Source organism: Pecten maximus, chromosome 5 (genome assembly GCF_902652985.1).
Source record: "Pecten maximus chromosome 5, xPecMax1.1, whole genome shotgun sequence".
Classification (NCBI taxonomy): domain Eukaryota; kingdom Metazoa; phylum Mollusca; class Bivalvia; order Pectinida; family Pectinidae; genus Pecten; species Pecten maximus.
In genome coordinates, this window is record NC_047019.1 from 24,866,652 (window position 1) to 24,892,067 (window position 25,416).

The 25,416-nt window shown below is 34.5% G+C and overlaps 1 protein-coding gene across 2 annotated transcripts in view; it reads right to left on the reverse strand.

The window, feature by feature from the left end:
- LOC117327624 (receptor-type tyrosine-protein phosphatase eta-like) overlaps window positions 1-24,006 on the reverse strand; it is a 29,135-nt gene extending 5,129 nt beyond the window's left edge. For both annotated transcript variants that reach the window (XM_033884684.1, XM_033884683.1), the window contains exons 1-22: window positions 23,887-24,006; window positions 19,148-19,718; window positions 18,307-18,574; window positions 14,746-15,030; window positions 14,278-14,493; window positions 13,923-14,012; window positions 13,520-13,713; window positions 12,395-12,569; window positions 11,217-11,399; window positions 10,835-10,951; window positions 8,301-8,449; window positions 7,309-7,413; window positions 6,730-6,802; window positions 6,290-6,389; window positions 4,377-4,454; window positions 3,518-3,599; window positions 2,923-3,013; window positions 2,104-2,168; window positions 1,542-1,679; window positions 814-936; window positions 523-674; window positions 111-255 (exon numbers count right to left, since the gene is read on the reverse strand). In XM_033884684.1, the coding sequence (XP_033740575.1) occupies window positions 111-255; window positions 523-674; window positions 814-936; window positions 1,542-1,679; window positions 2,104-2,168; window positions 2,923-3,013; window positions 3,518-3,599; window positions 4,377-4,454; window positions 6,290-6,389; window positions 6,730-6,802; window positions 7,309-7,413; window positions 8,301-8,449; window positions 10,835-10,951; window positions 11,217-11,399; window positions 12,395-12,569; window positions 13,520-13,713; window positions 13,923-14,012; window positions 14,278-14,493; window positions 14,746-15,030; window positions 18,307-18,379 (2,634 nt within the window). In that variant the 5' untranslated portion in view covers window positions 18,380-18,574; window positions 19,148-19,718; window positions 23,887-24,006. The remainder of the gene's footprint in view (window positions 1-110; window positions 256-522; window positions 675-813; window positions 937-1,541; window positions 1,680-2,103; window positions 2,169-2,922; window positions 3,014-3,517; window positions 3,600-4,376; window positions 4,455-6,289; window positions 6,390-6,729; window positions 6,803-7,308; window positions 7,414-8,300; window positions 8,450-10,834; window positions 10,952-11,216; window positions 11,400-12,394; window positions 12,570-13,519; window positions 13,714-13,922; window positions 14,013-14,277; window positions 14,494-14,745; window positions 15,031-18,306; window positions 18,575-19,147; window positions 19,719-23,886) is intronic.
- Between the last annotated feature and the right edge of the window lie 1,410 nt (window positions 24,007-25,416).

Consider the following 25,416-nt stretch of genomic DNA (forward strand, 5'->3'; position numbering starts at 1 on the left):
TTGGTCAGTGTTTCGAACAGCACAACAGCAATATCACGCATATCAACTAACATCAAACTCCTCTAGCTGAGCCTTTGGTACTGTTACAACGACTAAGAAGCTTATCATACCTTTGCTTGCACCATTTTAGTTCGATGTTGTCTAATTTTCAGTACAAGTTGAAATATATCAAATTCCTCTGACAGGTTGTGGGTCTTGACAAACTCTGTTAGGTAGTCAATGGCGAGGTAAGTTCCTGTCCTACCGACTCCAGCACTGCATTATATAAATGTTACGTTCTACTGTTAAAAACGCGTTGTATGATTGTATTTTAATTATATAATTTACTAATGTCATTTTTATTTTATTGCCTCCTCCAAAATATGGAATCATAGAAATAAATGTTAATTCCTAGTGTATTACAGGTATTCGAGAAGTGTGAAGAATCTAATTTGTATATTAACCAAATTGCGTGACAAATTCTAATCTTCATTTCTGAATTTTATTGTAAAATTTAAAATAGATGTTTCAGAGTATACTTACCTGCAATGTACAACGATTGGTCCTACAAGGTCATCGTGAATTTCACTTTTTACTCTGAACAAAAAATTCAGGAACGCGTCGCAGTCCAAATCAGCGCTAAAATCAGGCCATTCAAGAAAGTGGAAATGCTTGATGGATTTCTCGTGCTCTTCCTAAAGGATAGGATTGAAACAAACTTAGTTAACTCCACTTCCATTAACAAAAACAAGTAAAGTATTGCACTACTGGTAATTGACAATATCTTCGATACCGTACCCAGATTATTAGTGACAAGTAACCAAGCACACTTACAGATGCAATTGTAAACTCGGAGTAGACATAGTCATTGTTGTGCTCTGAGACTGTCCGTGTTACCTCAACTGTTCCATAGATTTCAGGTTCATCCAGTTCTTCTGGCCAGTACTGTTCACATTTCTGCAGTTGGTAAATACATCAGTTTTTAAACAGCATGATAATTAATTCGTATGGAGAGTTGTGAAATTATCATCTTTAATTTTATAATAAACAACCGCGTCAGTACTCCTTAATCATGAACGCTACATGAACAAAGAAAATAGATTTTGAATGTTTAAACAACTATCTATATATTCTTTATTGCATCGCCTGCCGTAGTATTCATCCGATCCTGAAGTCCATAGTAACTTTAACACCTCGGTAATTACGGCACATAGGAAATGGTATATAGACATTTCTGGGGAATGGAAGAATTAAGATTATTTAAATGCAATCAGTTCGTATGACATGCCTAGTTAACAATGAATCGAGATATGGATAGAAATGCCTCACATATTTCGCAGGGTGATACCCTGTGTGCTAGGGATAGGATTAACTGAATAATTCACCCCTTGGGGTGAAACCGAGGGATCTCAACTCGAAAGGGGGAATGGACAGCTTATTATATTGCGAAATACGATGCCGAGTGTCGTACGTCGATATTTTTTTATTAGATTTTTGAATTTTAAGATTGTTTTGGATTTATTGAATGTGTTTTAATGATTGAAATCAAAGGTAAAACGTACAACAGTATTGCCCTCAGTGCATCCAGTGAGCATGACGATTATAGGTACATCTTGCTCCCAAACCATTTGCCAAAAGTCCGCAATGGTACCGGGAAGAGGGCCCTGGCAGGCTATATACTCTCTTTCAAACTTGAATCCCTGCAGATAATAAAGATGATAAATAAGCCCATGTTTAAATACTGTTACCATAGGAACAGCATGTAATAAAATCTAAGATATCAGCGATATACCATCAACTATAGCATGATATGTATTAATCAGTTTAAGAACTGATTTATTAGATACTTCGATAATAACCGAAAGCTTTTATTTATATGACAATCACGAGCCCAAACAAATAAAAGTATTAATCTGTTTATTCGATACTGATTAGTCAAGTTGTGGTTGTGTGCGATATCTGGAAGTTACCAGATTAAAGACATTTTTCCCACATACTTCACTTTAACAAAATCGTTAAATTTATTCTTGCGCTACTGTACCTAACTCTCAATTTGCGTTTTGAAAGAAGCTTAAATAATTAGGAACACAGTCATGCTTACGGCGATATAATAAACATACTTACGGGAATATAATTAGCATTGATATAATCATTTCCGCCTCCACATAATTTAACTCTGGACCGGTCAACTGTAACATAATAAGTTAAAAGTTCATCTCCCATCATTCACAGATTTATCACCCATTTTACGAGCTGAAGATTTCTCTGTGACACACTGCGGCGTGATATCTCTGTCAACCTAACACATGACAGATCGCATGTTCTTGCAACAATACAATGACGTCATGGCGCCAATTCAATCACAGCATGCCAGCATTGTGTTGCATTTTTCTTTTCAATATCTATTTTTTATTATTGGAACAACTGGAACTATCGCTGATAATTAGTCCTATGGGAGGTAAACTAATCATCCCCTACTTTGAAACATGACAGAGGAAAACCCAATCCTCGGGATGATATTCTTGATTCTTGAACTCGGTAGAACCTCAAATATTACAACCTAGAATATCACCCCTCGGGTTGGAGATCTCCCTATCATATACTCAAAGTAGGGGGAGATCACTCTGTAGAAATTTCTGTCATCATTCCTTCGTCAATAGGAGAGGAAAGTGGTACTCAATTTACCTGCAATACCTCACATGTAATGTGCAGGTAGTTATTCGTTAGATTGTGTAAAAGTAGCAAGCGCTGTTTATCTCTCTCTTATCAATAAAAATGCTCAACGAACAAGCAGAAAATACGGTCACGTGTATTCAAACCTTCCAGAATTATTCGTATATCGATCTTATTACCTCCAGTATAGGAGAAAACCTAACTCATAAGAACTCTTCTTCGTTAGAAATACAATATTACATGTAGTACTTTTATGCTAGAATAACTCACAGGGAAGTATGTTGTTATAGCGATTTTTTGGGACATTAGTCGCCATTTTGGCTACTTCGGTTGGATACTCCGGACTCAGTGAGTTAAGATCCTACAACAGAATACAGACATAAAAGAGTTACAAAAGTAGTAGCATACGATGTGTTAATTCATCCACGACCCTCAAATTCTATACAAAATCTAACAAAATATACAAATGAAATACAAGCTGAACTTCGAGATTCGTTTTGTGAATGAATACATGTACATTTATCTTTCCGTCTCGTCTTTTCAAAGTTTTAAACTCAGTGACATTTATATCCATCTATAAAATATCTAATAGTGTGAGAAAAACAAGTTTTTGTAAGAACACTGAGGTATAACAAGATCAAGTATGCCTACAGGTTAAGCGTCTTCCGTATCATTGACAACAGACAATATTCATAAGTCGTTAAAATTATTATTGTAAGCAAATAAAAATCCACTCTCACCAATAATCACGGGAATCAAGAAAAAGGAAAACTGTTAAGAAAGGTATGTTTTGTATTCAGCGCATTTTAAAATTAAAGCATTGCTAAACATTGCATTTTTTATGTAGAAAAGGATGAAAACGTACATCCCATTCCATCATGAACAATCGTAAACTGTCTTTCTTCATTCGGTCAACCAACTGCTTAATGCTTCCCAAAACAAACGGTCTATGAAATAAAAATAAAAAGGTTAACGTACATGTATGCATGTTAATAATATCTTGATTAAAATGATAATGTTATTTCCGGTTTCTTAAAGGGGCATCTTGGTTAAATTCAATTCCATAATCGATAAGAAGTGACAACTTGTTAAAAGTTATGCAGTTATTGTGAATTATGGAATTTTCTTCTAGTTCGTTTCGAAGATATTGATTGGATAATTTCAGGATTGTCCTTGACGCTGTGAGATCCTGGGAGTAATTTTCTCATGGTAACTCTAAACCTTAAAAGAAGTCAGCCAGCTTTGATGACCTTTAACTCTCATGGCATTTCGTATGCCTTAACTAGAATCCCACATATGTAAATGCATTGCCTGTGCCAACTTTATTGATAGGGTGGCATTTTCGTAATGTATTGGTAACCATAGGAAAAGTGTTATTTTTTCCGATTCTGATTCTGATGCATGTGAGGTCATCTTTTGATGGTGTCATTAATGCATAATAGGTCGTGTGATTGTTATAACTCTGGCAATGAATTGAATTTGACATGAGGATCAAACTCGAACTGTAATCCATCATTCATGGAAACAGCATGCATTGAGTTATATATTGAGGTGCCAAGTTGAAGTAAGGAAATTACTGATAACTATAAGAAAAGATTTTCCTACGTGCTGAGGGAGGGCTGTCCGAAAAATTCTTTTTTTATTCTTCCCTAAACCACTGCTACCAGGTTAGTTATGCCTTCCTAATTGGCCAAACGTATTTGAATATGACAAGTGGTACCAACCGTTCTCGTTTGATGTGACGGCTGGGACTTGTTGATATCCCTGTGATCGTCATAGAACGGGTTTTATTAAGACATGGACTGTAATAAATGATTGTATTAATATTATATACATATATATATATAGTGACAGATTTGTGTTCACGTGGCATTGGTGAACATCGGGAAAAAACTCAAGTTTCCCGACCAACTTACTAGCAGCTTGCATCCATTGACAGGCTCTTCAGATGAGGTTACTTTTCGAAGGACAACTCAATGACGTCATAAGTGGCATGACGTCACCATGTTCATGCGTTCACATAAAAGGTACACAATTTACATTTGAATAATCTATTGCCTGTTGAGACTGCCAAGTAAGCTACCTAAAATAACATCCTGTGCACACAAACAAAACCTTAATACGGGGTTAATTCCTTTTGTTTCTACTTTTAACCCACGAAATTCCAATGATTATACCGCGATAAAAGCAAATGTGAAGAATTAAAGTAAAGAAATAACAGTATGAGAAATATGTTTGATAATAACACTATTTCACATAGTAGACAGCAACCAAGTTTGATAATTCTTGTGTTAAATGTAAGACACTAAGGTGTACATGATTATCGAATGTAGTATGCATATGAATAAAAATGACTTAAATTCCACAGCAAAGGCAAATATGAATGGTAAATCAGTGTTTGTGAATGTACATACATGTAGACAACAAAAACTTATATATGGCAATAAATATATTCCTGATTATGATAAATTTAATGTATTATTCATATATCAATTACAGTCATCTGACAGTTTTACAAGAACAAAAAAGGATCAATAAATAAAAACATCAAAGTCCAGTCTCAACCGGCCATAAAAAAAGCTAATATATATGGATTGATTAGATTTTTTTAATTTTCATTGCGGCTATGAATACCAGTAGCTAGCTACATATCCCGTGGCGCGCGGTAGCGCACCTCGGAGGATATGTAGCTAGCTACTGGTATTCCTAGCCGCAATGAAAATTTAAAAAATCTATTCAATTCATATATTTACATAACCTTTTTTTTAAAAAAAATTATCGAGAAAACGAGCAATTTTATTAAAAAGAAAAATGTGTCATGTATACGACGAAACGCCAAATTATTAGAACAGTCGGGAGATCCCGCCTATGTACCATCGTTTACCGTGTCCTTCCGCTCCGCAGTTTGCAGTAGTTTATTTATTTATTTTTTGCTTGTTATTTAAAACAAAGAGACATGAAATAACATCGAATACAATAATTTGTGTTAAATTAGATTTAATTTATGTAAATAGATTACAAAGAAAACATAATTTACGGAAATTAAACGAGGACTATTTTTCAAACGTATTGATATTTTTCTGATGTTATGTGTGGAAAATCAGCACGAGAGACAATGTTTTCATAGGGTTTTCATAGTGTATTCATGGTCATATTTTGTTGTTTTCACTTGGTATGTTCATATCAGCAAACCACATTAGGAATGTAAATATATGTACCTGTTATGTGAATTCCTGTATATTGTGTCGTCACGTCATTTATGACGTCATTGAGTTGCCAATTGAAAATAAACCTTACCTAAAGATCCCGGAAAAGGGAGAAAGCTGCTAGTAAGTCGTGGAACAGCGTTTTTTTTTTCTTTATATATATAAATAATTTAATTTATAGTACAAAAACTCGATTCTGAGGGCATCAGGCTTATAACCTGGGGCCAAGGCGACATGTTAGGATAGATCAGTGTTGTGAAAATGCTAAAATGTAGGTAATGTGATACGAGAACCGCTTAAAGTTTGAACTTGAAAAAAAATGGAAGAGAAATTAGCAATCCTGTGCTTTTTCTGTATTTTGGAATAGACTCCTAAATTAAGCACGTGTTCTAATTCTTAGGTAATGCAGATTAACATATTTTTGAACTTACAGCAGATTCCATTTGTAGAGTAACGCCGTAAAGATTATTATCGCTGCCATACATATCACCACAAGTATGATCACAGCGACCATACCACCTGATATCCCAGCTGCAATTTGAACACACCTTTTGTTACTATATCTCAGTATTTAATAGCTGTTCTCTATAAATAAGCATCATATTAGGTGCAGAACATTGATTCATTATGTGGGCCCGTTATCATATTAACTGATTTCCAGCTTAACATTGATGACAAGTATGTATTATTAACTTTATGCTCCCATCATTCTACCGTGTTACATGGTCATAACAAATTCAATAATTGTCTGACATTCCACTCTCCTAAATGTTATTTTGATAAAATCAATGTGACTTTGTCACAAATGTGAGAGCCTATATATGTGTGTGTGTGTGTGTGTATATGTGTGAGTTGAAATGTACAAACTTACGTGAACATGGGGGTATATGTATACTGACAATCCTTTTGTCTGATGTGCGTCCTGTTTCGGTGACAGTTACGACCTTAAAAGCAAAAAGCAGGAAAGTAAAAACTAAAATACTTTCAAACATCATAATCTTGATCTTTCTTAACTCGAAGTAAAATACAGTCCCGACAGGAAATAGATTGATGAAATATACTTGGTTACAACGAATAATCGGAGAATCTCGTTTTTTTTATGTCCTCATTGACCTCGAGATAAGGAGGTTCGACTAAGCATTAATATACCGCTTACTTGATTATTTCATATATACAAAAAAAAAATGTTGATGTCATCATCTTAAGGAAAATTACGTCATCAGATTAATGGATCAGTTCATTGCTGCTGCCGAATCTATAGGTTTATGACACAAAATAGCCATATATTATTCCCATATTGAAGGCAATAATACTCTATTTCATATGTTCGTAAGCAGACATCATACCGATAGAAAATATATAAACTAATAATTTTTAACACAGAAAATTATAATGTTGTAATGGTAATAGTTAACGACAAGTATACACAATTACACCGTACGATTCTTACCGACACGGTTAAATTCTGACTCCCGCTTCCTGTCTTTGCAAAGAAAACTTCAAACTGCTTTCTAGTATTTTGATGGTTACCGGTGTTTGTAATTGTTTTAGTCATCTGAAACAATAAAGGTTAGTAAAAATATATTTGCAATTGTTTAGGATTTCAACAAAATCCCTTTGGCAAACTGGCAAAACATTAACATACAATAAACATAAAAGAAAAAAGGTTGCATTGCATTATGTTTCTGTGCAGCATCCCCTGTAGAATCGATTGATCTAAGTCAATTCCTTTTCGTTACTCTTTCGTACTGCGTCTATTTTCTAAGATCCACCAAGGTACATGACCTCATGTTGATCCAGGAGGTTTAGAGGACAATGTAACTACATCACAGAAATACTATGTCAACTGGGAACAGTCGTCAGAGTAACAGATAGTACGATAAAATTCTGAAATAATTACTACTAACTAGCAAAAATAACGGAAGAGGCCTCCAAAATATATCCGCAGTCATTAATGAAGCTAAGAACAGCTGCAATGTTGTTTTATAGTTATCAGAAAACATATCACTTTCTACCAATTAAAGTCATCCATTCTATAACCGTAACAACATAGTATTACCATTGTGTTTGGAATCCTTCAAATCACATGCGTACCAAATTACGACTAAATCAAACATCATTGTTCCCCAAACAGAACTCGATGTTGTTACCGCGGCAACTAAATTTTGCGAAGGTTATAACTTTGCTTCATCGGCAATGCCTCATCGAACAATGTTCCCAAACTGTCCCCTACAGTCGCCTTGACATCATCTCTGTTTGAAATCAGACAAATCGAATTGTTTTACCAATAAGAGGCCTCCATTCCGTTAACGTAACAAACAGTCTCCCGCATCGGAACGAGGTTAAACGTCGGCCATAAGTCCCAAGTCCCAAACTAAGTTTGAAGGACTTAATGAGAAACGGAATTAGAATATGAAATATCCAAACATAATGATTACATACTGAATAACGTCCTGCGGAAATGTTATATTGTATTATGTTTCCATGTCGGTCCTGTAGGCTCGGTTCAGTCCATTTCACACCGTATATATCCTCTGTACAGTCATCTCCGGCTTTTTTCTTGTTGGTCAGATTCTGTACACGACCAGGTCCTATATAACAGGTACAAAAACAATCAAAAGTTAAAATTACATATCACGTTAGAAAATAATTGAGTGAAGAAATTGAATTTTGATACATGTCCTCTTTAATTCGAATAAAGCTAAATATGTATCAATCGTATTGTTAACGTACACAAACTACCCAAAAGATCTTGAGCCGTTGTAATAATAGAGGTTCCCCATCAAGTGGCAGTTGTTTATCTAACGAGTACATTAACTTGATAAACAAACGAATCTAATATGGGAACATCACTACGCGACAAAGTTTAGTTCGCAATGAAGGTAAGTTTATCTCAATAAGATGAACAACGTATGTCTATTATAACATATTTACTTATAATCAATATAATTTCAAAAATTGAAATATCAGCATGACAATCATTGTATTCGTGTGTTACATTAATAGAGCACGTGTTTAAATCCTTCCCCGCAAATTCAAAGATGGCATCGGGATGCCGAATATCACATCACAGCTGAACACGAGACATCAATCGCTGTCAGATTCAATTATTGGTCCTATACTGGACTTGGGGGTATACTATTATGTATTATTGGTCCTATACTGGACTTGGGGGTATACTATTATGTATTATTGGTCCTATACTGGACTTGGAGGTATACTGTTATGTATTATTGGTCCTATACTAATCTTGGGGGTATACTATTATGTATTATTGGTCCTATACTGGACTTGGGGGTATACTATTATGTATTATTGGTCCTATACTGGACTTGGGTGTATACTATTATGTATTATTGGTCCTATACTGGACTTGGTGGTATACTATTATGTATTATTGGTCCTATACTGGACTTGGGGCTATACTATTATGTATTATTGGTCCTATACTGGACTTGGTGGTATACTATTATGTATTATTGGTCCTATACTGGACCACGGGGTATACTAGTATGTATTATGATGTGATGTTGAAAGTTCACCATAAGACTTGTTCACTTTAGACACCACAAGAAAAAGGCGTTTCAAATAAATAACCCTGAAACTGGGAGCTGGAAGGCTAACTGACCACTGCGTGCTCACTAAGCTTCATGCTGACCAACCAAACGTGACGACTGCTGACCAGCCCAACTCTTAAGCGTTGCTTGATTTTTTTTTATCATTATCGTAAACATTATTTTTCTCATATACTGACCAATAATCAAAATTCTAGTCGAATTAATTGTAAGTCGTCCCTCAAAAACCAAAACCGCGAAGATTAAACCCATTCACAGCAGTTGTATGACTTTAAGGAAAACAATACCAATACGTTTTAAAGACATATCTATTTTCCCTTGAAAAAACATCATCCTGTAAAGTAAAGGGACATCAATATGATTGTAATTCGATTCAAATCAAAAGAATTAGCATGGTATTTCAGATTGAATGGTCTTTTAAAGAAATAAACTACTAGACACTATCGCGATTGGAATAGTGATCTCATTACGGTTACAGGAAATGTGACAACCATATACTGTAAATCTCTTATATTCCGCGAGTTCTTAATTTCGCAAACTCACCTCATTCGATTTATTTGCGAATACATAATTTCGCGAATTCTGACCTCAAAATGACTTTAAATTCGCGAATGACGTTAACAGGTCGGCGATATTCCCATGTTGGTAGCCATTTCGTTTATGAGAGTCATGTGACGGTACAATAAAAGTCATGTGATATCGATGTCTGTCTATACTGAATTGTACATTGTATGTACCGTACCTGTATACGCCTCTAGGCTATATACATGTGTCACGCCCGTTCATATATAGTTTTTCTGCATTATTTCACCGACATGACCACGCCACAGATCTCCAATTAGAAAATATAACCAAAGATAAGCTGCCAGTCCCAATTACGGAAACAGTGAACAAACATGTAGAATCATGCGATGTGAAGTACGACATACATGTAAGCTTATATAATTACATAAACAACAGCGCGGGTAATAAAGTATGACGTCTTCCGGGTGACCATCTGGGATCCTCGGGACCGGACCTACTGCGCTTAAATTAACTAAATCGTCGTCTACAAGGTATTTTAGTCCGAGTTCAACTACAATATTAGTGTTCAGCGGGTTTTTTATGTGTGAAAGTTTGGTGTTTTGTGATACAAAATTACACTCTGATATAAGTATATAATCAATCATTCTATTATTACTTTAATGGCGATGTCTGTTCACCAACTAAAGATTACATAGATTGATAATGGACGCCACTTATTCTTGTCATTCTTATATAAATATTCGCGAGGGATTTGAATTCGCGTTTGACTCTCCTCGCGAATTAACGCGAAATAAAAGTGATTTACAGTATTGATTATTCTCAATCCTCGTCGGTAGAAAGATATAAAGAAACCACGAAGTCTATATCAATACGCACGAGCATCCAAAGTAGTGATTGTCTCAGAAGAGATGGACCTTGCAGCAGATATGTTTGTTTTGGCAATAACAACAAAGCTGTATTTCCAATATGGCCTTAAGTCAACAGCTGTACAACCTGAAAGTAAAACAAATCATAATGTAGTTCAAAGATAGACATATGGAAACCATATAACTGCTAGCAGAGGTAAACATTAAGAGACGCTCAAAAATTAAGATTTACATAATAATCCATTTTCTTCCCACAGGAAATCCCCTTGGTTTCGATCGCGATCCGTTCCATTAGGACTGATTAATATGATTTGACATAACTTGTTTATTTTCAATTGCTTAAAAAAACACTATATTTGCCACTGGAATCCTATAGAGATATGTATACATACTGCGATTTGTCGGCGACAGTTTTGATATACAGTTCTGTGTAGTCTTCTTTGACCATATTTTGTCCGTTATCTCAAGACTAAACGTTGTGGGCCCAGTGTAATACCCGTATGTCCACTGAACGGTCACTTCTTCTGACTTGATGCTGTTTTTGGCTACGTGTACGTTTCCAGGAATATGAGGTGCTGAAATTTGTGACATGAAAATAGATGCTAACGTTGTGCAATGTTTTATTAAATGAATACTATAAGATAGCATTTTCCATACACATATTTATACCAGCCTTATTTAATAGATAATTCCACTGCAATCATCCGACACGTCTAGTTTTCTTATTAAATTCTGTGAAACAAATACATTTTGCATAAGAGATTTAAGATTAACTTTCAGTTTTCTTTAGGTTGTCGGGTGATAACTTCAATGGAAGGATAAAATTTGCATAACCGGGGTATATTTACAGTTTTCGTCTGTCACGATCAGTTTCGTGTGTTTTCATTGATACGCTTCAAGATGAACAAGGACATAGTCGTCAAGATCCCCCGCCGATGCAAAATTGTAATACATGAAATTAAAGTGGACAACATGCATAAAAACATGAAACACTACATAGTATTTAGAATCATAGCAGGTATTTGTGTTCAGCAATCAAGTTCCTGTGAAAGTTATCAACATAATTTGTAATAAGTCTACCGAGCGAGTTCGTCAAAATTCTATTATTCCATTAAAAGATATCGTGCGGAAAGCAATTAACCAATCAGATCACAGCAGCCTCATTAAATATGCGCGGAATATGCCGATAATCGAACCTGGGCGAGGAGTTTAGCTAATAAGTCTACCAAGCAAGTTTCGTCAAAATCTTATCATTCCTTCAAAAGATTATACGTGCGGAAAGCGAATCCGGACGGACGGACGGAAGGACGGACGGCTGGACGGACAGAACCCATTTGTATTGGGATAAAAAAAAATCACATGAATCTTATTGACGGATAAAGCATACGTTTATCCGTCAGTAGGTATCGGTCAGTGTGTGTGTGTGACAGTTGCAGGATTCATATCATTGTCTTTAATCTTATCCTGTGTAACAACACAATTGTGTATTGTACATCAACGGACTGTGTATGGTTAGAATGTTACCTTTATCAGACTAGAACAAAAACAATTCGCCTAAAACATAGCATACCTCCTATGGCTGTTGTTGCGTTTGTAGATACAGGATCACCAAGGCCAGCGGAGTTATTAGCCTGTATTATCAACATGTAGCTCGTATATGGCAATAAATTCGCAATGTCAAACTGCAGAGGAGTAGTGTATGTTTTTATGATACACAAACAATTTCCCTTCTTTCCAGTATGCCCCTGTATGAACAGAAATATGAGTATTGAAATATGAAATATGTCTCACCTGATTTTTTTATGTTCATCGAATCCGATTCTAATGCGTGTTAAAATTTTTAAAAAAAATGCATTTTGAGACAGATGCGCATTACGTCTTCAGTTGAGCATCATTCTCATTTTGCTAATAACTTATATTGATTTTTGTTTAGATACGACAGCGATACGACAATCTGATGAAGATTGATCACCAGCACTCAGTTATCCGAATAGTATCAACCTCATGGATGTTTTTCCATTAGTATGACACAGATTATGATTTAGCGATTAGCTTCCAGTACAAAAAGTGATCGAATTAGATTACTGGTAAAATATGTACGTTTACAACACCTTTCAGCAATTATGATAAACTGGGGAAAACGATGAGATTACCAATTTTAGCAGTTCAATTGATGTACATGTAGGTGAATAATATCTTGTTTCAATTTGCTGTTCTGATTTTCGTGGATCAGGTCAGATTAAATAACCGGTGTTATAGAGTAGCTATCATTTTGCTTCAGTCTCCCTATTCCTCATTCTCATTTGAAGGGAAGCAAGGAGGACAATGTTATTTACTTGACAATTACGTAACGATTTGCTATTATAAAGGAATGCAACCGCTTCGGAAACAATTTCAATATGAAAAAACTGCTTCTTTTTTACTGTTGGTTACCTTTTTAAACTAAACATAGGTCTACGTTGGTTTTTTCCAATAGCGTATATATGTTATTAAATTGAAGGGCAATAGAAACGAACTTAAAACCTCCTGTTGATGACTCAAAGGCTTTGAAATTTGTCAATATTCATGATATTGAATGAAGTCCTATATTACTTAAGCACACTTTTTTAAAATAGAACTGCTGGTTTCAGTAATGCTACACTTGTTAGTACTAGATATCCATTAGATAGCTAGATATGATATTGTGAGGTCTCACCTGAAATAAGGAGGATTGCACGCTTTCGCAATCAATATCGGCAGCGCGGTTCATTTTCAGTACTGGACATGGCGTGGGTGATACTCCGAGGACGTAGCTGGTTATTTCACCATTTGGTCGATTCGGGCGGTCAAAACTTACAGAGATAGATGTGTTTTTGGTACTGATATTGACGTTTTGGACCGCTCCGGGATCTTCAATATATATATATATACTAACTATATATAATAACTACTCCATTTTAATGATACAGCTATAAAATATCCATTAGTTTGCTGAGAATTTTTACAGATTAAGTAGTTTCTCATCGTTGATCTTCTTCTTTGAAGATAAAAAATCACAATCGCCAGTTATTTACAAGAACATTGAGTTGCATTATGGCTATGATATACATGTAACTCACCAGTTTCTGCTGTCTTGAATGGTAGTTTGAAGGGGTTTTTACTGGCAAAATTGCGATTTTTGGAAAATATCCACACAATGTACATTGCGCCTGCAAATAAAAAAAAGCAATTCTGACGATATGGGAGGCCACTCTTACACAGTTGTTTGAGTTACACAATTAATCATGCAGTGTATATTGAGATAAAATATCAGCTCAGAAAAGAGAAACTGTGTCATATATTATTGTGTGGAGATGAACACAAATCTTATCCCAAAATTGGTAGACTATTTACCTTTAATTTCTTTTTTAAAATAATACAATGATTGATGTCGAAATACTGGTCAGTACAAAAAAAGACAATTTCTTGTCCTACCTGGATAGAGTCTATTGAGGATGTAAGTTGACTGGTTTGCAAAAGTGCTTTCTAACGCAAATGCTTCGTAATTCTGATCACTATACACTCTGACCGACGCATTGAATGTATAATTCAAGGTCGTACATTCCACAGCCGTGTCGGGGTCAATGGCGATGCCAACACTTGTGGTGTTGATTGGCGGTATTAAAGTCACGTTTTGAGGGGGATCCGGTACTATAAATAGAACAGAATGACTCAATGAACTTCTATGTGAAAAGGAATTTCTGACTTTTAATATTATTTGCTCAGTAATTTGTATAATTATTACAATTAACTTGTAAAAACAAATAACACAAAAATCAAAGATAAAATAAATTGATTAATCAGTTATTTATATTTTGATGTTTGGATTGATTATTGACTTTTTTTTATTCAAATATAACTATAGAAATAAACTGTGTTATTGGTACTGGATCGATGTTTCACCTATGTCGATTGTGGTGAAATTCTCAATGGTTCTGGAATCGCTATAAACGTCGCCACTCATTGCTGTTATTTCCAAGCGGTATTTGCGTCCATGCTGCAAATTGGTTACAAACACGTCGGTTATGTTGGACGTGTATTCCATAGAATCTTCTCCTCTTGGACAAAGTGGTGTCAAACGGATCCGGTATTTGTCAACAGACCCGATGGACTGATTCCATTGCAGTGTTGTGTTTGGTGCAATATATCCTCCAGTAGGAGGCACTAGTTGACCGGGCTTGGCTGGTTCTGTAATATATCATATTTACCATTGCTCACAGTGAAAGATATTGTATCATTACATTATTTGTTTGCAACGTGACAAAATCTTGTATGAAAGTATTTCATGCTACATCATAATAAAATACACACATAATTTTAGTCTAATAACGGAGGTATCTGGGGGGGTTTCTTTTTGACAACCTAATAAACTTTTAATTCTGAAGTTATATCTGCCGTTTAATTATTGATAAAATAAATACATAAATAGTTCCTTTTTATTAAATTAGTCATACCAAACCAGATAATGAAAAGATATGCCAAAGTGTGAGGAATGCACCGAAGATGAATCATGGAAACTATTGAATTTCTGATCGACCATATCTTTGTTGAGTTTGGTGACCAGACCTTCCATCAGACTGATTGAAACACCGTGGGAATGAACAGTGTCTTACTTGTTTATATTTTTAGACGAGACCGATTATATTGAAGAACTTATGATAGCGGGAAACAAAGACTTTTAAAGTTCTTCAGTTTCAAATATAGGTTTATTGACGATAAAAACTGAACTGACTATATCGATGTGATATTGCCTTAAGAACTTGAAATCAAGGACACTGTAGACACATTGGCCGCTTACATCGATCTTTACTTAGATACTAAGATGCGTTTTGATATCCATGTGAACAATGATGGTATTTTGTATAAATTTATATAGTGAACATGGTGTATTATTTTGTAAAATATTACTACTCAATTTTCATTAGAATTATTGTCCTGTGTATACCAATGCATGTTTGTTGTTACTTTGTCATACCGTTTTTGTTAATTATAATCAACGTGAGTTTAGTGCAATTTCGATGTAATTTTCATATATATACAAGGATAATGTTTAAGAATGGTGTAAATATGACCTCCAAAATGAAATTTCGTTGAAACTCATTGAAATCTACTTACAGTTCAGTATGATAAGTGTGATGATGTTACCCATTATTAATTAAGCTGTCTGATAAGTGTGGTGATGTTACCCATTATTAATTAAGCTGTATGATAAGTGTGATGATGTTACCCATTATTAACTAAGCTGTATGATAAGTGTGATGATGTTACCCATTATTAACTCAGCGGTATGATAAGTGTGATGATGTTACCCAGTATTATTAAGCGGTATGATAAGTGTGACGATGTTACCCATTATTAACTAAGCTGTATGATAAGTGTGATGATGTTACCCAGTATTAATTAAGCTGTATGATAAGTGTGATGATGTTACCCAGTATTAATCAAGCTGTATGATAAGTGTGATGATGTTACCCATTATTAACTAAGCTGTATGATAAGTGTGATGATGTTACCCATTATTAACTAAGCTGTATGATAAGTGTGATGATGTTACCCATTATTAACTAAGCTGTATGATAAGTGTGATGATGTTACCCATTATTAACTAAGCTGTATGATAAGTGTGATGATGTTACCCATTATTAACTAAGCTGTATGATAAGTGTGATGATGTTACCCATTATTAACTAAGCTGTATGATAAGTGTGATGATGTTACCCATTATTAATTAAGCTGTGTGATAAGTGTGATGATGTTACCCATTATTAATTAAGCTGTCTGATAAGTGTGGTGATGTTACCCATTATTAATTAAGCTGTATGATAAGTGTGATGATGTTACCCATTATTAACTAAGCTGTATGATAAGTGTGATGGTGTTACCCATTATTAATTAAGCTGTATGATAAGTGTGATGATGTTACCCATTATTAATTAAGCTGTATGATAAGTGTGGTGATGTTACCCATTATTAATTAAGCTGTATGATAAGTGTGATGATGTTACCCATTATTAACTAAGCTGTATGATAAGTGTGATGATGTTACCCATTATTAATTAAGCTGTATGATAAGTGTGATGATGTTACCCGTTATTAATTAAGCTGTATGATAATTGTGATGATGTTACCCATTATTAAGCTGTATGATAAGTGTGATGATGTTACCCATTATTAATTAAGCTGTATGATAAGTGTGATGATGTTACCCATTATTAATTAAGCTGTTTGATAATTGTGATGATGTTACCCATTATTAAGCTGTATGATAAGTGTGATGATGTTACTCATTATTAATTAAGCTGTTTGATAATTGTGATGATGTTACCCATTATTAAGCGGTATGATAAGTGTGATGATGTTACTCATTATTAAGCTGTATGATAAGTGTGATGATGTTACTCATTATTAATCAAGCTGTATGATAATTGTGATTATGTTACCCATTATTAATTAAGCTGTATGAAAAGTGTGATGATGTTACTCATTATTAATCAAGCTGTAGGATAATTGTGATTATGTTACCCAGTATTAATTAAGCTGTATGAAAAGTGTGATTATGTTACCAATTATTAACTAAGCTGTATGATAAGTGTGATGATGTTACCAATTATTAACTAAGCTGTATGATAAATGTGATGATGTTACCCATTATTAGTTAATTTGTATGAGAACCGTAATGATGATATTTTGACCCATTTTTTTTTTTTTTTTTTTATTTCCTCTTGCCTATACGGTGTTTGCTTGTCCCAGTTGATTTGATATTTAAGGGTCTGTTCCCATTATCACAATATACATGTATCGACTACTGGCAAGTTGATTAAGACCACTTGATGCTCGGCATCATGCTCTCGTTTGGAAACAGTCTATTTCCGGATGGGATATGAAATCAGACGTGTTCGATGCACGATAATATTCATGCTGGTTCTCATTAGAGAATGCGCCATAAGCTAGATTTGACCTAGATTTGACCTAGATTTGTATGAGTCGTCGATGATACAAAAGACTCTTATTCTATCCGGAGTGGTACTTAATCACACGTCTCCATAGATATGAGGATAATAGTGTCTTCAGTAATATCAAACAAATTTCACGAGTGGAGCTAACATTTTGATATTTTAAAGGAGTAGGCAGTGCGAGTGAAACATTTCAAAATATTAGCTACACGAGTGAAATATACTTGTACATGAGTTCATTGTCTTGTTTGTAAGCACAGTTTTGATTTTTTTCAAATCTGAAAAAGGGATATTTTTCACTCACTTGTACAGAATGAATATTTTTTTTCGATATTTCACTGGCAAAAATGTAAGTGATTAATGCTTTCATACGGCCATCTATAAAGCGATTTTTAGTTAATTTTTTTCCTTCGCCGGGGAAATAAAAAGATTTTAAATACATTTTGTACATGTATATCAGAGTTTAAACGTTTTGTAATTACATATACATATGATAACACAAGATACTTACTAAATGATGTAGTTTTATACACAGCAGATGATTCTATCAAATTGCGATTCACAATTGGAGTAATTGTTATCATAACCTTTTTGCCTGGTACTGATGAATGTAAAGCATGGTGTGTCAGGGACAGTCTGCAACGGGGACGAATTTCTTCCCGTATCCGTAGTTACCTGGGAGGAGATGTTCCGCGAGAATAATACCTTGTATGTCCATGACACGTTGATGAGAAACTCAGTCTGGTAAAATTTTATATCCATCGGCTTCAAATCGGTCTCTGAAAATAAACATCAGAACATACCTTATATGAACCTATTTTCAAAATCATTGATTAATATGTTCAAGGAAAAAGTGAATATTGCCTTACATATGAAATAACGTATCACCTGCGAAAATGATTCGAAGGCTTTATACGGAACATCCTATCGAATATATATTTTCACAGCTGGATTTTAGATTCCAAATAATCTATCTAAGGCACAACATACATGTATGTATTTGTCATCGATAAAAATAAAACAAACTGCATAATACGAGGTAAATAGATATTGAATCAATTTATCTATCAATTATTTGTCTTCAAGGAAATTGCCAAATATTAACATATTAGCACCATGATTAATTGGTGCTAGCTATATCTATAGATTAAACACTAATATATGTACGTAAACAGTAGGTACCAAACATGTATCTGGTAGCAGGATGAGTCCTGAAATCCATATACGGGAAGAAAGTGTGAATGAACATATGTTGAGACAGCATAACAGATTAAAATGACACTACTGCCAAAACCAGGGCATTGCATTTAAAACATGGATAGCAATATACATCAAATGAAAACAATATTTACCTTTTGCACACGTTTGGTTTGCTATTGAGATGAACTCGTCAGGGCAAACACAGACAGATTCTGAGGAAGTCTGATTATCGGTACTAGACAGGTTACCTTTATAAACACAATTAACCTCTGTAACGGGTGCTTTTGTTGTAGTTGTTTTGGGTTGGTTGGTTGTTGTAGAAGTTTGTGTCGTCGTGGTAGATTGCTTTGTTGTTGTTGATGTGGGTTGTGGCTGTTTTGTTGTTGTGAACGGCATCGTTGTTGATGTGGTTGGTGGTTGTGTCGTTGTTCTGGATGGCATTGGTGTTGATGTTGGTGGTGGTCGTGTCGTTGTTGTGGATGGCATTGGTGTTGATGTTGGTGGTGGCTGTGTCGTTGTTGTGGGTGGTGGCTGTGTCGTTGTTGTGGGCGGCATTGTTGTTGACGTGGCTGGTGGTTGTGCCGTCGTCGTTGTTGATGGTGTTGTTGTCGAGGTTGTGGGCGGTGGATTTGTCGTTGTTGCAGGTGGTAACGTTGTCGATAGAACTGTAACAGGAAGTGTGACATCGTCTGGCGTTGTTTCCTGACACGACGTGAGCCACGTCTGAAACCAGAAAAAAAAATTATCAGAGACTCAAATGAAATAGTTCAGAAAGAGAGAATCCGGACATGCATGGAGACATGTTACATTTATGTTATTAAAACCATTTAAACATCTCTATACCTCACTAGAATAACAGCAACAACAATGAGAAATTTACAGTGGCCATCCACATGGGTAACCTTTCGATTTATTACTACAAAAGCCACCATATGGCTTACAACATGAATTTTGTGATATAAGATTAAAGATAAACATCAATACATAGTGGTTGCAACCACACAATATTGGCAACTTCAATCAAATTAAAGTACAATTAAAGAGTGTGAATCTAAACATAACTTCTCTACACTGTTTATAAAATATAGACGGAAGTTAGAATGAAAACATAACTTCTCTACACTGTTTATAAAATATAGACGGAAGTTAGAATGAAAACATAACTTCTCTACACTGTTTATAAAATATAGACGGAAGTTAGAATGAAAACATAACTTCTATACACTGTTTATAAAATATAGACAGAAGTTAGAATGAAAACATAACTTCTATACACTGTTTATAAAATATAGACAGAAGTTAGAATCTAAACATAACTTCTCTACACTGTTTATAAAATATAGACGGAAGTTAGAATGAAAACATAACTTCTCTACACTGTTTATAAAATATAGACGGAAGTGAGAATTCAAGCATGATTACGTTACACTGTTCATAAAATATAGACGGATCTGGAAATTCAAGTAAAACAATGTTGATTTGTTTATGAAATAACAATCGGAAGTAAGAATTCAAGCAGAACCACGTTACACTGTTTATAAATGATAGACGGAAGTGAGAGGCCAAGCATAACTACTCTACACTGTTTATAAATGATAGACGGAAGTGAGGGACCAAGCATAACCACGTAATACTGTTTATAGATTATAGACGGAAGTGAGAGGCCAAGCATAACTACGTTACACTGTTTATATATTATAGACGGAAGTGAGAGGCCAAGCATAACCACGTAATACTGTTTATAGGTTATAGACGGAAGTGAGAGGCCAAGGATAACCACGTTACACTGTTTATATATTATAGACGGAAGTGAGAGGCCAAGCATAACTACGTTACACTGTTTATAGATTATAGACGGAAGTGAGAGGCCAAGCATAACCACGTTACACTGTTTATATATTATAGACGGAAGTGAGAGTCCAAGCATAACTACTTTACACTGTTTATAGATTATAGACGAAAGTGAGAGTCAAAGCATAAGTACGTTACACTGTTTATAAGCTATAGAAGGAATTGAGAATTCAAATGTATCACCTGTATGCTACATTGCTTATAAAATACAGACGGAAGTTAGAGGATGTACCGATATAGAGATGAACCCCCGGTATTTCACGCTTCATCATGATGTTTTATTATTTAGAAAACTATATGCTTAACATTCTTTGTGACACCGGGGTCAACTTTTTTTTTTTTTTTTTTTTTGTGGTTTCCGGATGTCCTCGATTATAAATATATACGCTTCAACATGTGTAATCTCCTCCAATGTTGTATTCCTGAGAAAGACCTGGTGTGTTTCAGAAAACTGCTAGCAAATTTCCGCATGTATACATAGCATAGCATGACAAAACATGGGTTATTCAATACTACGCATGTACTGTTGTTATTTCATAACCTAATAGCATGACAAACATTGACTGTGTGACACCTTATGATAGGGAGAGGGAGGGGGGGGGGGGGGGGGGGGGGGGGGGTACGAAATCTAGGATAGTAATAGTAGAAAGGTATGGAATCCTACAACAATGATGAAGGTCTCATGGAAACAAAAAAATATGTAGATATGTTGATATACAAGACATTCTTATCAATCACATCAGGGGAGGTGTGAAATTTATGAGGCGAAACGAGATCCCTCGAAAATAAGAACTACGAGATGGTTTCAAAACCAAACGGCAGATTTCCAGATTTACTTATAAACTGGCCGTAATTTTCTCTTTGAGTGGTAAATTGCTTTTAGTATAAAATTTGTGTTTAACATTAGTAAAACCCTAGTAAGCATGTGTATGTATCACACGTTTTATACATAGTGACAAATCTCTACTTAATAGTAATAATATCATTTATTTTATATAGCTCTATGATGAGGGCTGTGAGGCTTTTCTGTATGGATATGCCCAAGCGCTAATGCCCATCTAGCAAGCAAGGTCTAATCAAATATATTATCACATTATAATCTTTCAGATTATTTTGTAGTCCAATGCATTAGAGAGTCTCATTACAGACTGGTTGTAAAGTCATTTGTAATAGAGGTATCTGTTTTATATATGGCACTTTAATCAACTACAATGTAGTTGAGTAAGAATTTGAAATTGATATTGAATTCGGCAATCAGACATGAGTATTACTTATGGAATCCATGTTAATACGTGTAATCATATGTAAGTTTATCAGCGAATTAGAATGTATCATTGTATTGAATAGAATACATTTTACAAACAGTGTCTTTATTCTTTAAAAAAAATGTCCAAATTCATCGTAACATCCTTTGGTGTATTCTACCTAAATAAGGATGTATATTGATGTGAAACTTGAACAATAATCTAAACATCCGGCTACAACTCAATTAGAATGAGTTATACATATTTGTAAAGAACATTGGCTAAGTTAGCCTTAAATGAATAACGTTTAGATAGTATTGGCTAAGTTAGCCCTTAATAATGAATTTGTAGAGAACATTGACTAAGTTATCCTTAAATGAATAACGTTTAGATAGTATTGGCTAAGTTAGCCTTGAATAATTAATTTGCAGAGAACATTGACTAAGTTATCCTTAAATAATTAATTTGGACTTGAAGATCGCTATGCTTACGGAACTAAAACAAATGTTTTATAGTTTTTATATAATTCAGATCCACATACATGTGACAGTATTACTATCTAAAATAACAAACAATTCAAGTCGCTACTTAATCGGTAGCTCTTGAATTTTGTGTAACGATGAATAGAGGGGAAAAAAAGAATGTTAAACTTGATCACAAAGTTTCCATTTACATTCGAAATCGGCTGTCAGTTTTGAGAACGAATGAAAAAGTGAAACATTTCCAGTCTTTCTTACACCTACCAGAAAAGAAAAAAAAAATGTTTGGTAAATATATGTAATAGTACAATTCTGCAAATAAAGTGAATTATTTAATGTTTATAAACATGTTTTGATGATGACAAAACTTTAGTGAGTATACACCTTTGAGTTCTAATATTGACTGCTAACTCAGATAAGCATTGTTTTAGTCATATTATTTCCTCTTGTTACAAGTAACTTACTAATATTTGCATATTTTTATTGCCTTTTTGGTATTTGGAAGATGTTACTTTTCAGTTCATGTTCATTTATTTGAAAACGACTAAAATTAGCTGTGCTGGTCGGTTTAGACCAAATATATATACTAACCAATGTACGTATATACATACATGTATAAGTTCTAGATAGTGTGCTCAGTGAAATATAGATACACCTCAAGTAGATCATGCAACATACTGAATCAAGTGGCCAACTACATATAACACTTAATGACTAAACATGTTTACCCCAATCGCTTAGGATAAAGATATCAAATTATAACAATAATATGACTCGTTATTCTAGATCTATTTAATATGTCGCAAAACATACTACCTCAAAATTGGGTTCTCTTATGTAGTCTTAGTAGACAACCAGGTCTGTCAGGATACCATTTTGCTTCCAACAAAACAGACAAACAGGCCATGAAAAAGCCAAGAGTCAAAAAGCATTTGGTGAATAAAAAGCATACTAACGCTCAAAGTCTGGTAAAAGTGAGCAGTGTACAGAGAACGTGTTGACATTATGGCGGACAGAGAGAGATAATATAGACCCATACCGGAAGAGTAAGTGGTGAAACAGAGAGATAGTGATTGACTTTGGACAGAGATAGAGAAAAAAGAAAGAAAAAATGAAGATGAAACAAATGAGGGCTAAAGAAGAGGGAAAAAAACAGAGCTCAAAACAGGGAAATACTTAAAATGACCACCCACAGAAACAGTGTAGGGTATTGTGAATACCATATATTAATAATTATATACCCTACAATATTAACAATTTGTTCCTGTTTTAGATTATGAGTTAGTCATTACACAAGCCAATGTATAACGTATTTACCTTCAAGATGAAACACACCAACACGATGACCTTCGTCTCCGGCGTCATTTTTGAAATCGAGTTAATTTTGTGTTTTTGATGTAAGTGTATATATAATATTAAATATGTGTGTGCAGAACACAGGCTCATACCTCCGGGAGGAAATCCGTTTGTAACTTTTCACGGTTGATTCATATTTTCGTACAACGGAGTTGAGTCCCCATTACACGGAAACAGATCATACGCTAAATTAGTGGAAAGTATTGTTATCTTGTACAACTGAAACTTGAATATATTACTTCTTTTTAAACGTGTTAATTTTACAGCATAAATATGGTAGAGCTTCTTTTCTTGTCAACACTTCTCCGACTCAGTGTCCCAGATCAATTATTCATATAGATTAAGTTTTATCAAACTAAGCCATATGTATCTATATATATTCGAACAAGGGTTACCATCTTAACCGTGCAAGCTGGTCATTAGACAGGGAAGTTATCTCCCCTCGCTGCTGCTGATTCACGGTAAATAGTGAAGTACGTGCTTGAACGCGAACTTCTATACCAAATTAACAAACAAAATGTACACAATGATAGCTAAATATATGTAATCCTAAAACAGCTCTCTTCATGTGCTTATATCATAATAATGGTACTCTATTGAATACTTTTTCACCTTAACTGAACTTTGATCAAGAAAACGTTTATTATGATCCAATTTAGGGTTACTGGCTCCTACCAAACAGACATTCGCTGGATGTATTACCAAAAATAGATGTATGATCAGTCAATTAAAAGCGACATCACTGACAAGCATAAGTTGTCGAGTTTTCGTGGAAACATTCTCTATAACAATAGCGGAGAGTAATGTTTGCGTTAATGACCCCTTCGGTTGATGGATAATAACAATTAGCCGAACAGAAGATTTAATAAATAACAGTGTAATAGATAACAGTGTAATAAATAACAGTGTAATAGTGTCATAAATGACAGTGTAATAATTAACAGTGTAAGTTAAAACAATGTGATTACAAGCGCGTGCTATGATCAGTATGAAGTGCAGTAGATATTTACCTCCGAGGTTGTTCATTTCGTCCTGCAAACTCGACAACAGCTTGGGACAATATCAGGTAGCAACTTGTATTTGGTTAAACTCCAGAACACTGAATAGTACCATAAAACGTTAATTAAATTAATATCTAAGTATTACAAAATATGACACTCAAAAAACTATTTTTGTATTATTATATTGTATTGTTTGGTGTTGTATCATAAACACATCGTCCTACTTTTTTTTTAATGAAATATTCGAATTATTGATATAAAAAATCGAAAACGTGAATAAACTGTAAAACAGTGTCTCATATATATGCAGATGTGCCATTTATAAAGAGACTTGCTGTTATAGATATGTGAGATCCAAATTTTAAGTACAATTGTACTCTACCGAATGAAAAAAGGAAAAGCTTTAGAACACCAGATCGATTGTGAACTGCTGATAATTTTTCATGAGAACTGCACTGGAATACAGAGCCGGTGTACAGAGTAGGAGTAA